This window comes from Pygocentrus nattereri, chromosome 10 (assembly GCF_015220715.1).
Source record: "Pygocentrus nattereri isolate fPygNat1 chromosome 10, fPygNat1.pri, whole genome shotgun sequence".
NCBI lineage: Eukaryota > Metazoa > Chordata > Actinopteri > Characiformes > Serrasalmidae > Pygocentrus > Pygocentrus nattereri.
Window position 1 is genome coordinate 25,110,071 of NC_051220.1, and position 13,325 is coordinate 25,123,395.

At 38.6% G+C, this 13,325-nt stretch overlaps 1 protein-coding gene across 5 annotated transcripts in view; it reads left to right on the forward strand.

Moving 5' to 3' along the window:
• The window catches only part of tmem63c (transmembrane protein 63C), a 51,973-nt gene extending 42,954 nt beyond the window's left edge, over positions 1–9,019 (forward strand). For 2 of the 5 annotated variants that reach the window (XM_017711823.2, XM_017711824.2), the window contains exons 16-23: positions 929–1,015; positions 1,171–1,236; positions 1,327–1,489; positions 1,819–1,924; positions 4,392–4,559; positions 4,781–4,896; positions 5,073–5,147; positions 6,129–9,019. In XM_017711823.2, the coding sequence (XP_017567312.1) occupies positions 929–1,015; positions 1,171–1,236; positions 1,327–1,489; positions 1,819–1,924; positions 4,392–4,559; positions 4,781–4,896; positions 5,073–5,147; positions 6,129–6,356 (1,009 nt within the window). In that variant the 3' untranslated portion in view covers positions 6,357–9,019. Of the gene's footprint in view, positions 1–928; positions 1,016–1,170; positions 1,237–1,326; positions 1,490–1,818; positions 1,925–4,391; positions 4,560–4,780; positions 4,897–5,072 lie in introns of all 5 variants that reach the window. The other 3 variants (XM_017711825.2, XM_037542029.1, XM_037542030.1) reach the window with 3 other exon arrangements.
• The last annotated feature ends 4,306 nt before the right edge of the window (positions 9,020–13,325 follow it).

Below are 13,325 nucleotides of genomic sequence, written 5' to 3' on the forward strand. Positions count from 1 at the left end.
AACAACTAAAACATACTGCATTGACATATTCAGTGTAGTGCACAAACATATTGCATAACACCACAGCAACCCCCCACCCAACCTCCCACCCGAACATGCACACACACTCTCCTGTCAAGCTCTGTGTGTGTGTGTTTGTGTCACTCACTAGCACTCTTCGCTAGCCTCTTCAGTCTTGTTGTCATAGTGATGACAATAAGGGAATAATGAATGCGCAGTGGTGGCCTCTCACAGTTGCATCTGGATCCTGTGCCACTTTTTGTCGTATACAGAGCGCTTCTACATGAGCACTGAGGGAAGAAAGCACAGGAGAGTCTTTAGAGTAGGGCCACATGATATATAATTTGTTAATCAATATCTTCATAATGCAGGAGGATACAATATGCCGATGAATGTTAAATACAGATTTTTTAATTGTGTGCTGTGAGCATCCTTACCAACCTCTTGTGATCCAGATCCATTCACATCATTTAACAGCTGTAATTTTGGTTAAAGTAATGCAGGCCAATTGTTAGTGACGTAATTTCTTCACCTTTTCTGGAGTTGACTTTGTGTAACAACTGCTGGAGCTTACAGAATTGACTTTTCGATTCCACTTTAGCCAAGACAGAGCCAGAGCCAAGATAAATGGGTATAGGATATAGTGAAGGTCAATCCCAAACATGGTTTAGTTACTTGTATTAGCTCTCACATATCACAGTCATAAGTTGTAGATTTATAGATTATAATACATTATGTTAGAAAAATTACTCATAAATGGTCATTTGAGTTCATAAATTGTCATACGAGTACAGTATGAGCTGAAGAGTGCACTTTGAGAATATTTGACTCCTTTAAGCTGCTTACAATGTTAAATTTGAAAGGAATCATTAGAGATGAAATTTCGACTCCAAGCTTCTTCATGTGCCTGTGCTGGGTCTTATTCCAGGTCCAGCGAGAATCAGACCACCATGCACAAATGTTTTCTACTGCTGATCTTCATGGTCATCATTCTACCTTCTCTCGGTCTATCCAGGTACTTTTTGCCATTAGTGAATGCTGCATCTGCACAATACGTGTTTTCAGAATATGCATAAAAAAGTTATATTTAGAGACCAACTTACCAACTCAACTTCTTCTAAGACCCATGTATGTCGTGGATCGGTATAACCCACTATTTCTGTTCTCTAGTTTGGATTTTTTCTTCAGGTGGCTCTTCGACATTCACTTCATGGATGCTAAAGATGTGAAGTTCCAGTAAGTCGAAGCTACCGTCACTATATTTCACTTATATTTTTATGCAGTTAACTATATAATTTCCTTTCTCATTTTTTAATATTTTCTCAGATGTGTGTTCTTGCCTGATAATGGAGCATTTTTTGTGAACTACGTCATCACGTCCAGCCTGATTGGCACAGCAATGGAATTGCTGCGGATTCCTGCACTGCTGGTGTACTCGCTGCGCCTTTGCTTTGCTAAGTCAAAGGCTGAACGTATTCATGTTAAACGAGTAAGTACATTATTACTCATCAGTTTATGCTGACGTGAATGACATTCATGATGATCATGATGGCTGTAAGGGATGCCTAATGAAATTTCTGCATGTCAGTGAAGAAATATGCTGGCTCCTCAAAATGAGGCTCTTTTGATATTTCAAGGTCATTTGTAAAATTCCATCACCAGAAACTGCTCACATTCTTCTGGCACAGAGCGGCAAATGCTCACCAACTTCACTTGCTGGACACAAAATCTGTTAAACAGCTTTAATCTTTGTTGGTGCTGTAGAGTTTAACTGTTTTATTCAACCTAAAATGTAATTTTTGTTGTCCCACCCTGCAGAGTCAGGCCTATGAGTTCCAGTTTGGGTTAGAATATGCCTGGACCATGTGCATCTTTTCCATGAGTATGACCTACAGCATTACCTGCCCTGTCATTGTACCGTTTGGTGAGTCTGCAATATGGGCATTAGTGTCAAAGAAGCATTGGAGGGAGGGGGTGAAAAATTGAAAAACAAAACCATGCAAGATCTTTGAGATCTAATGAAAGAGGCATGGACATACTGACAGGAACCATAGCTAAATATATTAAAATGGTTAATAATTTGATTTGGTTACCTCATTATTATATTGGGTTTGTATATAAAGTTCAGCATTGGATAGTGACCTGCTTTTGCTGATCTGCGAGTTGTCTACTTTAACTTTGAAATTAACAGTATTTTGGGTTTTTCTTTGCCTCATTTGTTACTCACCACCAGCAGCACATCATCATCAATGGCTTTATCAAAGTCAAAGTTACCAAGAAACAACTCAAAGTATATTGCAATGGTTTTGGTGACTGGTTTCTGTAATTATCTGACAAAGTTAACAATGCTGATTTAATGTGATTGCTTTGCTTTCATGTCATCTCTTGTGATGTTATGAGCAGATGACATGGAGGAAAAATGAGAAAATCAATTCAATTGCCCACGGGTCTTGGCCTTAATTTACTGAAATGAAATGAATGCAAAATGAAGTTTATTAATTATAAGTTAATTATTTTAATCACTACATTGAACTAGCTTTTTTTGCTGTAGTAGACAAACATACCAGGCTATAGCAGCAGGAAGAAAGTCAGTTATGTGCATGCACAAAATGGCACACTTATTTTTGTGGTTGCCCAGGCTGTCTCTGCAGCTATCAGTGTTTAAAAGCCTTGCTCCTTTCAAACTGTTCCATGCAATTTCACTATCATGGCTTTTATCTAGCTTTGCGCTGGGATGATGGGTGGGCATTGCTTTCTGCAAATTTAATTTTAACAGGGCCAGTGACCCAGAGTGCACCCCTAAATCATGGGCACATTGGAGCTGTTAAAGCAATAGTTTCATGAGAAATAAAATTTACATAATTTTCCTCTAATCCCAAATTACAGGCAAAATTCAAGATTATGTAATGTACTTCTATTCATTTATGTAGATAAGAGTCACACAGTCTCAGAAACAATGAAGAGAGTTAAAGTATAAGTTTATAAACAATGCTTTGCAGAATCTGCCATCTTTTTAAACCTTGTATAATTCTCCTTTTCCGCTATTCCATATATTCAATAAATCCAAATTTAAGCTTCTTCTTCCTTCTAGGGAGTTCACTTTTCTTCTGTTGGCCTGGTGGTTCAGTTCTATTCACACACACTTTAATCTCTCTGCTTTTCATCCTTTTCCATTCTGGGTTCTTATTTCTGTCTTTCTCTTACATCCTACTTTTGCTTTATCTGTATCTTCCACTCCTCCTCCCTCCATTACTGTCCTCTACTTCTATTCCTCAGTGGAGTGTGTGCCGTGTGGGCGTCTGAGCCATATCGCTGACAGTATCTCAGTATCTCTGTGTAACGTGGCCGCGAGGTGTGAACACCACTCTAGTCTTCCAGACGCTCCGACCCGTCTAGCCGAGAGCCAGACGCCTACTCCACGCCTGTTCTGTCACTGCCGCACATTATGACTGTTTATTTACTACGCTGCAATCCACCATCATAATTTTCCCCTCTGTACTGAGTTCATTTGTAATCTGCTACCTACATCTGGACTTCACTGTCAGTTTAAACTAAACACCTGTGTAATATGGTGTACTTTGTTGCTCAAAGTTCTGATAATCTTCATTCCTAGCAACCAGGCAGCTTGTTACTGCACACTTGCTCATGTTCATGTACATAAAGCCATTATTTGGCAAAAAAAAAAAAAGATTTATATAATTTTCTCTTTACCTCAAATGTAGAGAGTCTGCCAAGACATGTTTTCTGTCTAAAGTTTGCTGCTTTCGTTTTGCATTGAAGTTTTGAGACTCACGTTGCTGACAAGTAGTGGAAGCTTATCTCAGTTAGCATCATATCTTAATTGTCACACTTTAATCCATGTCACGCTGTTAAATAATCTCAAATACACTCGGTTTCTGACACTGTATGGCATTTATTTAAAAATAGACAAAAGTATATCTAGATCCAATGATCCAGTTACTGGGCTTTTTTCTGAAGTTTTTTATAAAATTGTTCAAGCTCATTTTGTTAGAAAAGTTCTGTTTGACAACTTTTATAATCACATGAGCCATAATAACATTATAACAGTCTTAAAATATGTGTATTGTTACACCCTTGTAATGCCTGTAATCATACACTTCAAACTATGTAAAGTTGTCTGTCAAATATAGTTGTGTATGTGTTTTCTGATACAGTATATTTGCTATTATTCATAAAAATGGACAAAAGTATGCCACGTAACTAATAACAGTAGTAGCAGTCAGTTTGAAGGCTGAATTGTGTCCAAGTTATCGCTTTAAAGCAATGGATAATCCTGTGTGAAGCTCCCTGATGTTGTTTAACTGTAGTGAAGTGTAGACTTTTTATAAAGAAGTAAAACCTGATTTGTGATTGTGATTTGTCTGTTCTAGGGTTGTTGTATCTAATTCTGAAGCACATGGTGGACCGCTATAACATCTACTACGCCTACATCCCCACCAAGCTCAGCCAGCGCATCCACTCAGCTGCTATCAGTCAGGTGCTGGTGGCGCCCATACTCTGCATGTTCTGGCTGCTCTTCTTCTCCGTGCTGAGATTTGGTAACCGTCCATTTCCTCATCAGCTAGTTGTCAACATTTAGCACATTTTTCGTTTAGAAGAATTCCTTAGAATGTTGCAAATCTTTCAAATAAAGTGAGTAGTTCCTTTAATTCTGGATAAAATAATGTACTCTTTAAACCTTCTATGGTTTGATGATATGTGAAATGTGTAATTACCATATTGTATCATGTCATAACGGGTCTGTTTCTTTTGGTTCTAGGTCCAATGCAACCAATCACTCTCTTCACATTCGTATCTTTACTTTTCTGCATCGTCTTCGCCTTCTTTGGCCTCTGTCTGAAAAAACTGCAGCCTGACAGACTGACAAGCTATCAGGTGAGCTGTGTGGTCTTAGACATTGTTGAGTCTTCTTGTATTACAGTAGAGCTAAAACATGTACAGTTGCATATAAAAGAGACATTTTTGATGAAAAGTTCTGAATCCTAGCCAAACAGCTTTTCATGCTGAGTCATATTTTAACCCATGCTTCAGTCCTTATTCTTATGTTTCAGATGTCTGACCAAACAACAGAAGGAGCCTACAGTGATACAGAGAGAAGCACTGCGTCCACCACAACCACTGCTAATGTACCTGCTTCTGAATCCATTTTGTTGAGTGCTGTTTAATTGCAGTAGTACTTGAAGTTGAAGCAGTAAAAGCTTTTCGAAAGCATTTTTCCTGTCCCCAACAGCCATCTGTGGCCAGGAGTCCAAGAGAGCATAATTGGCCTCACAATTTGACCCTCCCTCTCCACCATAACCCAGCGTGATGCTAGCCAACATAACAGAATTAGCATTTTTCTTTTTCTTTCAATCATGATGAGCTGTACAAGCAAGTTGTGTTAGCAGCAGTAGTCTTCACATGTTTCTGAGGGCTAGCATGTGCTAGCGCTCACCCTTCTAGCTTTGTTGCGTCTTAGCTAGCAGATGAGAATTGCCTGCAAAGAAATCAAAGAGGAAACATTATGTTAAAACCTAAAGTATAAATAAACAAAAACATAACATTGGTGTCTCAAGTTTGATTCTTTAATTTTGCACTGCAGCTACAGAGCTATTAGGTAACAAGTAAGGAAGCTTATATCTAAGAACTAGTGCTATGTAAAGTGCTTAGCTGTTTTCTAAGAAATGGGAAAAACTGTTATATGGCTAAAATCTGTTGCTGAACCCTGAATTTGTTCCATTTTTGTCAATAATAGGATGTGTCAGAAACCACATAAGCAAGTCTGTTTGAAATTAATTTACAACTCAACCCAGTTTGGAGCAAATATGCAATTTAGGTATGCAAGTTTACGCAATGCTAATTGGCAGCTCTGGGGCAGAATTAAAGAAGCAATACTTGGATGCCAAACATGTCTTGACTGTTCAGCTACATTTGGGGTAAAGAGAAAATTGTGCAAGTTGAATTTTCCTCCAAAGTGTCATTTTAGTCACTCTCTTCATTGACCCAATGCCCTCCCATTAAAACATGGAAGGTTGTCCATGCTTGTTGCATGAACAAAACGACAACCACTTTTGATGATTGTCTTCCTGTCCACCCACTTACTCCCCTCTCTGTTTCTCTCTGCTCAGCTCTTTATAGCATCGGTTCTGCTGGAGCCCGAGCTGGGTCTGACCCCCATGCCCTCTCCTGCCCACCAGAGTTATGGCACTATGGGGAACAGCCAAGGTCCAGGCCATGAGGATGAGGGAGAAACAGAGAAGAACCTGGAGGAAACACTGGAGACTGAGCTCCAGGGTGCCCTCCCAGACCCCTGCTGCTCCAGCCCACTCATGGACAGCCCCGTGGACTACCAGTAATGGGCCTATAGCCAGCGCTCCCACCAAAACCTGAAGCCCCAATGCCTCACCTTAGCTAGAGGCTGACACAGAGGCACTATGCTGCATTTTCTTTTTTCTCAAAAACCTCCATTTAAGAAGTGAATCTGGCACAGTGAGAGGTTTGTGTAGCCTCTCTTGGTGTTTGCTTTCTTCCCTGCCTTCTGTCTTCTCCTTTTCTTTTCTGTTTTCCTTGGGTTTGCATTGCGGCTGCCGGTGTCTGGCACTTTGGCCGACAGAAGCGTGGAAAACTGGACCTTGTGCTTTGGAGGAGTATTTCTTCAGTCTTGTTGAGGTCATGTCCTTGCTCTGTGTGTTTTTTTTTCTATGCTCTTGCAGTGTGGCTCCCACAAACTTGAGACAGTGGACTTCTGTTATGGTCAGGATGTCAGTAAAACTGGATGAGACTGGACAATGGAATGAATGTAGTTGGATCTGTTAATAGCTATCATTCATCTTGCTGTTCCTAGTATAATATAAGGCTGTTGATGTCTTTTTTTACTTGCTACTTGGATTTTATGTAACAGTGTAACATTTTTATCGAGGGAGTATTGTGCTTTACTACTGTTATTATTATTATTATTATTATTATTATTATTATTTTAAATATGTAACCAGGTGATTCTGAGTATGCTTGTAATCATTGATTCATAGGGGGTATTTTTCTTTCTCTTTTGTTGCAGCAAGTGAGGGTGCATAAACCATCCATTGGTCATTGACCCAAACACCTCACATATGGTAGTAATCACAATTTTTTTTTCTGTTTACTCATTAGAAATTATACTACACCCCTTTTTCTTTTCCAATACCAGTACCGATTTTTAAATATTGAGTGTCGGCGAATACTTAAAACAATTCGACATTTATTCCTTAAAAACAATTTAGCTTAAAAATAAGCTATTTTAATCAAAATGCTTCACTTAAAATGAGCATCTAAAAGTAGACTATCATGCTTAGACTACTCAAACACTCTACTACCCCACAAGAAGAATTACATAGCTAACAACATCATATCAAACAATGTTAGTTGAGCTATTTCAGACTAGATTTTCAGAATAGATTTGTTACAGGATTGGATTAATTGTTTTTTCTGTAAATTGTCCAGTCCAGTGTTTCTGCTGATATCTGCCTGACACTGATTCCCACTGATTAGGGCTGGACGCTTTTTGGCAGAATATCTAATTATAATACAGTGACTGAGTTTTGAATTAAATTATCTTGTATATAATGTTTTTTTGGGCCAAAAAGACTAGAATATCCACTATTGAGGCTTGACTGCCAGTTAGTTGTGGTTGTATGGTCGCATACACAGCACATGGATGTTGGATGCCTCTGATTTGTCTAGTTCATCAACAGGTAGTTCACAAGTTGTGTGCTATTGGGTTAAATTCCCCCATGAAAATTTTTTAAGACAGGAGTGCTTTTTAAAAATTTTTATTCTTTTAAATATGATTTTAATATAATAACATTTAATCTTTCAGCCCTACCGTCAATACAGTATGCCATATCTAGTACTCAAACATTGGTTACCCATATCTTTGCAACCCAACGTAACTTATCTACCATACACAACTGAACAGAAACACCCAGAATCATGTGACATGCAGGCTAACTAGAAAAGCAAGACGAGGTGGGTAAAAATCCCAAGCTGTTTATTTGAGTGAAGCAGCATTTGATATGTTAGTTCTCAAAGTGAGAAAGAAAAACATAAGGTACTTTTGTCATACAAACTTGGATTGTCTAGTACTAACATTGCAGTGATTGCATCATGCCAGCGTTTGCCAAGTTGATGCTGAGGCTCTCCAACACCGCATGTTGTTTACAAAACTACAGTACCTTCTTATTCATGCCCTACTTTCGTTTATGGCGTTGTCTAACTTGTGAAGTGTTGCCCCAGCTTCTGTAACACTCTAATGCTCTTTGTAAGTTTTGTACTTTGGTCTTTGCTGCTAGTGGCTCTAGGCTTGGAAGGGATGGGAAGGGGTGGGAGGGTTTTTTTTGCCAAACTGAATGTAAATGAATTGTGGTTTGTATTGTGCTCTCTTGCTGTGCCTTGAAGAAAGATTTAAAAAAAAGATCAATTTTTTAATGTCTGACAATCCAGCATGGCCTTTGATATGCTGCATGGACTGGTGACTACAGAGCAGGAGAATACAAATTGCCAGAAAGCGCCAGTACAAGGTTTATGCACACAGTTCTATACAATTATCACTTTAGCCTGTGGTATATAGATACCCACTGTCTCCACCAGACTTTACATTGAAACAAGTAGACTAGAAATACTCTCAAACATCACATCTATACGCATTCAGCCAGTTATCAGTGCATTCAGTAACTGATAAAGTTACCCACCTACGCACATACACTAACACACACATATGTATTGATGTCAGCAGACAAGCCGTACAAGAAGTACTTCAAGAGATCCTGTCTGAAAATTAATTTGAATATTAATTTCATTTCTTAATTTGTTTGTGCTAACTGTATTTACTAGCATCTGATGTGTAGAATTTGTTTTCTTTGCCTGGTGGAAGTTTGTGGAATGTCTTAGGTATGACAGGGAGCACATTGGTGAGTTACTGTACCCGCTCTGCTGTAACTCACTGCACTACAGGAGCAGACCATAAAACCGGCAGAAAAACCTACAACACTGTTGTCAGTTGTGTTTTGTTTTAAAGAACGAAACTGGTGCATTAATGTAATTTTAAAAAGCAGTTTCTTCTATGTGTTAATTTGTCACATTTCATTGTTTCAAATCATCCAACTAATTTTAATTAAATAAAGACAACACAAGTAAACACAATGCAGGTTTTATAGGATAATTCCATTTACTGAAGATAAAGATTTATTCAAATCTTAAACATTCTTTAACCCCTAATAACGGGTTGTGCTACCTTTGGCAGTAACAACTGCAATCAAACATTTGTGATAACTTGTGATGAGTCGTTTACATTACTGCGGAGGAACTTTGCCCCACTCTTCTTTGCAGAATTGTTTTAATTGTGCTACATTGGAGGGTTTCCCAGTATGAGCTGCCCATATAAGGTCTTACCACAGCATCTCAGTGGAATTCAAGTCAGGACTGTGCCACTCCAATACCTTAATTTTGTTTCTTTTAAACCAGCGAGAGGCTTGCGTGTGTCACACTACCACCACCATGTTTGATTGTTGGTATGATGTTCTAATGGTGGAATGTGGTGTTAGCTTTACAACACATGTAACGGGACATACATCTTCCAAGAAGTTCCATGTTTGACTCTCCCATGGATGCCATTTTTGCCACCACTGTTCACCACTGTTCCAAGTTTTCTCCATTTGTGGATAGTGGCTCTCACTGTGGTTCGCTGGAGTCCCAGAGCCTTAGCAATGACTTTGTAACCCTTTCCAGACTAGCACATTTCAGTGACTTTGTTTCACACATATATATATATATGAATCTCTTTAGAACATGGTATCATGTGCTGCTTTTTGGGATTGTCCAGCCTGCGTCACATTGCCATACAGGTTTTATTTAAGTGATGTTGGGATTCAACAGGTCTGACGGTAATCACGTCTGGGTGTGGCTAGTGAAATTGAACCCAATAGTCAATTGAATTTGGTTAACTGGTTGATTTAGTAGCTAAGGGAAGAAATAGAAGAAATTGTGAAGGTTGTAAATACTTTTTCACAGCGCTGTGCATGCATATGTAGATACAGACAGTGACAGATTAAAGGACAAATCCACAAAACATGTAATCTGACCAGAAGCAGCAAAACTGACTGCAGTCATTTGGTAGTAAGCATTGACTCAGTTTTCTTTGCTCAGACTCTTGCTATACAGTAATTTTGATAAGGCCAGGGCCCTTTCTTCCATGATTGAGCAAGCTAGACAGGCAATTTCCTAAACCAAGCCATTCCATAACTCTTCATGTTGGATGTTCAAAACTGGCAAAATGGAAGTTACTGTGATAAATAGATTTTTGAAGTGCTATAGTTGTGTTTAGTAGGCTATGCAGTTTGATTAACACTTTTTTCCCTGCTTCACCCTTGGGCAGTGAGACAGTAATCAAAGTCAAAACAGTGACTTTTTTTCTGAGAACACTAAATGTCTATCCTTAAGTAAAGACCCTGTGGAGACATAAGCATGTAAGCAGTATCTTCTCCAGGTTGGAACGTCTGCCAATTATGCTTTTAACATCAGAAAAGCTAATGCTATGGCCCAATGGTCTGTGCTGCACATCAGAGAAAACCTTTGCCTCAAAAACCAAGCACATACTCATCCAAAAGATGAATGTGCTCTCTGAAGCTCTGCTTCACTGGCATTTCTTCACAGCCTTTTAAAATCCATGATTTCTTTCTCCATAAAGATGTGTTCCTTACGTTTTATTAAGAGTCACCACAACAGTAGGTTACCATAAAAAAGACTCAAGACATATTCCAGAGTGGCAAGTTATGGAAATTTCCAGGAATATGAGGTTTGGTGTTGAGAACAAATGATATTCCATGTGCTCCAGAAACAAATGCCTATGGAAATATGGGATGTGCTCATAAAGAACTATGGGGGTATTGATATTTAATTCATAGTCCCCTTTCCCCCTCATTCACATATTAAATGTCCATCTCAGTAGTTTGGGTATGGGTTCAGTGCTTTTCTTTGTCTATTACTTTCCATTCTGAGAAAGAGTGAGAATCTGACACAAGCTCTTCAATTGTGTTTGTTTATTACTTTATTAATGTATTCATGTGTTTGTTATATTCTAGTATTGTGCAAAATCAGGGACCATAATTCATTATTTAATTTCCAGTCAAAACAACCATTAAGTTGTTTTTTTTTGTCAGAAAAAGCAGAAACATATTTAACATAAAATGGCACAGATACCTCAATAACTAAATCTAATATAAAATATTTTGGCATTTAATGTGTTCATTTGTCATTTTAACAGCTTCTGCTCCTTTTGGGAGACTTGTGTTTTGTTTTTGAATGATATCTGAAGGGCTGTTTTACCTCCAGAGTTCAGTCTTAGTAGTTGGTCACATTTTCTGCTTCTCGTGATACAAGTAATCCCAAACTCATTCAGTGATATTGAGGTCTGGAGTGGCCAGTATGTTGTTCTGAGAACACCAGCAGCTTCTTTGATTTGCAAATTTTCTTCTTTTTTGTATATTCTGTATTTTGTTTCTCACTAACGTCTTCTGGACAGCTACACATTCTTTCAGACTCATAGTGTTGAGTTTTCGTCTCACAGTGGAAGGATGCACAGAAACTCCTGTGGATTTTTTTCCAATCTGAAGTAAGAGCAGAGCTTGATTTTCTCCTCTCTCTCAAAGATAAAAGCTTTAAGTGTTATTTATCTGCTGAATACAGGTTTAGAGGTCTACCAGGTCTTGCACAGTTGCTATGAATTCCTGTTTTGGAAATGCTTTTCCACTTGTTTTCCTTTGACTTTCTTCTTCCTCATTTGTGTAGATATCTACTATCTACTCTAATCTCTTCACAACCGAATGAATAACTGAATAACAAATCTCCTAAATGAATAAACTTTTGCATTTAATGGCTGTTTTGACTGGAAATTAAATAAATGAAGGTTGCTCTCTGACCCTGTGCACAGTACTGTAGTTCATTACAATTTCCCCCAGTGTTTGCCACTGCTAAAATTTATAGAAGACAACCATGAGAAAAGTAACTGTATTTCTGTCCCTGATTCTTTCTGCCATGCAGTCAGTGGTGAACGCTCATGGCCCTTGCTGCAGGTGACTGACCTTGAGAATATATTACTATGGCCATTCACACGTCCATTTCTATGAGCCCTATAGCAGTGCTGAAATGGATCAGCGAGCTTCTGCGTTTGGATATTTTTGTATCTGTTTTGTGAGGCAGTGCAATAGTTCAGCAGGCGGAGTGCAGCTAAATGAAAATCACTCAACCTTTAACAAGAGCTACTCATGTGGTTGTGCTTCTACTTCACCTCACCACAGGCCAGAACCTCCACATACAGCAACCAAAGAGTCATCAGACAGGCTCCAAAAAGCCTAAACTAAAAGTTAAGGCCTGAATGTCATGCAAGCATTCATGTGAGCATGGCTAGAAATGTAGACTACTACATTACAGCTTTTAATGAGGCAGTTCAAAAGCCGTCATGTGAAGTGTCTTGTCAAGGACTTATGGCAGCAGCACAGCGAGCCTTGACCGGCACGTACAGAGAGAAATTATACAGGCTTTCATCCCCCTGCAGAGTTTCAGTTCCCTGGTGGTTGCTATGATCTTCACACTAGTCAAATGTGGCTGAGTTTATGCTGGTGCTCATCTCTCAGAGCTGTCTAGCTTTTAGGAGCAGTGTCTCTGCATACTAAGCAGTCCAGATTGAGCTGGTTTTGCATACATTCAAGCTCATTAAGATTGTTAGTGTGCTTTTGTGAGTGCACATGTTTATGTGTGTCTTAGTGCATATTCATGTTGACAGTTTCAATGACTCTAGATGACTGATAGATGACAGTGACAAAATACCATGAATCATTTTAAAAATCTATGTAACAAAAAAACTTAGCTTAGGTTTGCAAGATCACATTAGACTGCATGGCAAATCTGTAAGTATCTGTATACTAATATTTCACCAAAACATGTTGCTATAATAAACTCTCTTGCTATGCACACAGGACCAATATAACCATAATATGTTGGAGATTTCTGCCATTTATGTCTAATATATGAATTAATACCTCATTATTAGTTATCGTTAATGGGCTAGTTGATTTTGCCACATTCAGAGTTAGATAACTGTTTGTAGTTACTGTTTATCTTTCGACTAGTTCAAAACGCAGTCTCAGCTCTTGCCTTGTTGAAATGTGTTCAGGTACTTGAGAACTCCATGCCCCTTTTTGCATGAAAACAAACCTGGTCAGAGTTCTGGCACCAAATTGGAAATAATAGTGACACCATGTCTAAAAGCTGCTGTGATGCATTTCACACGTCTA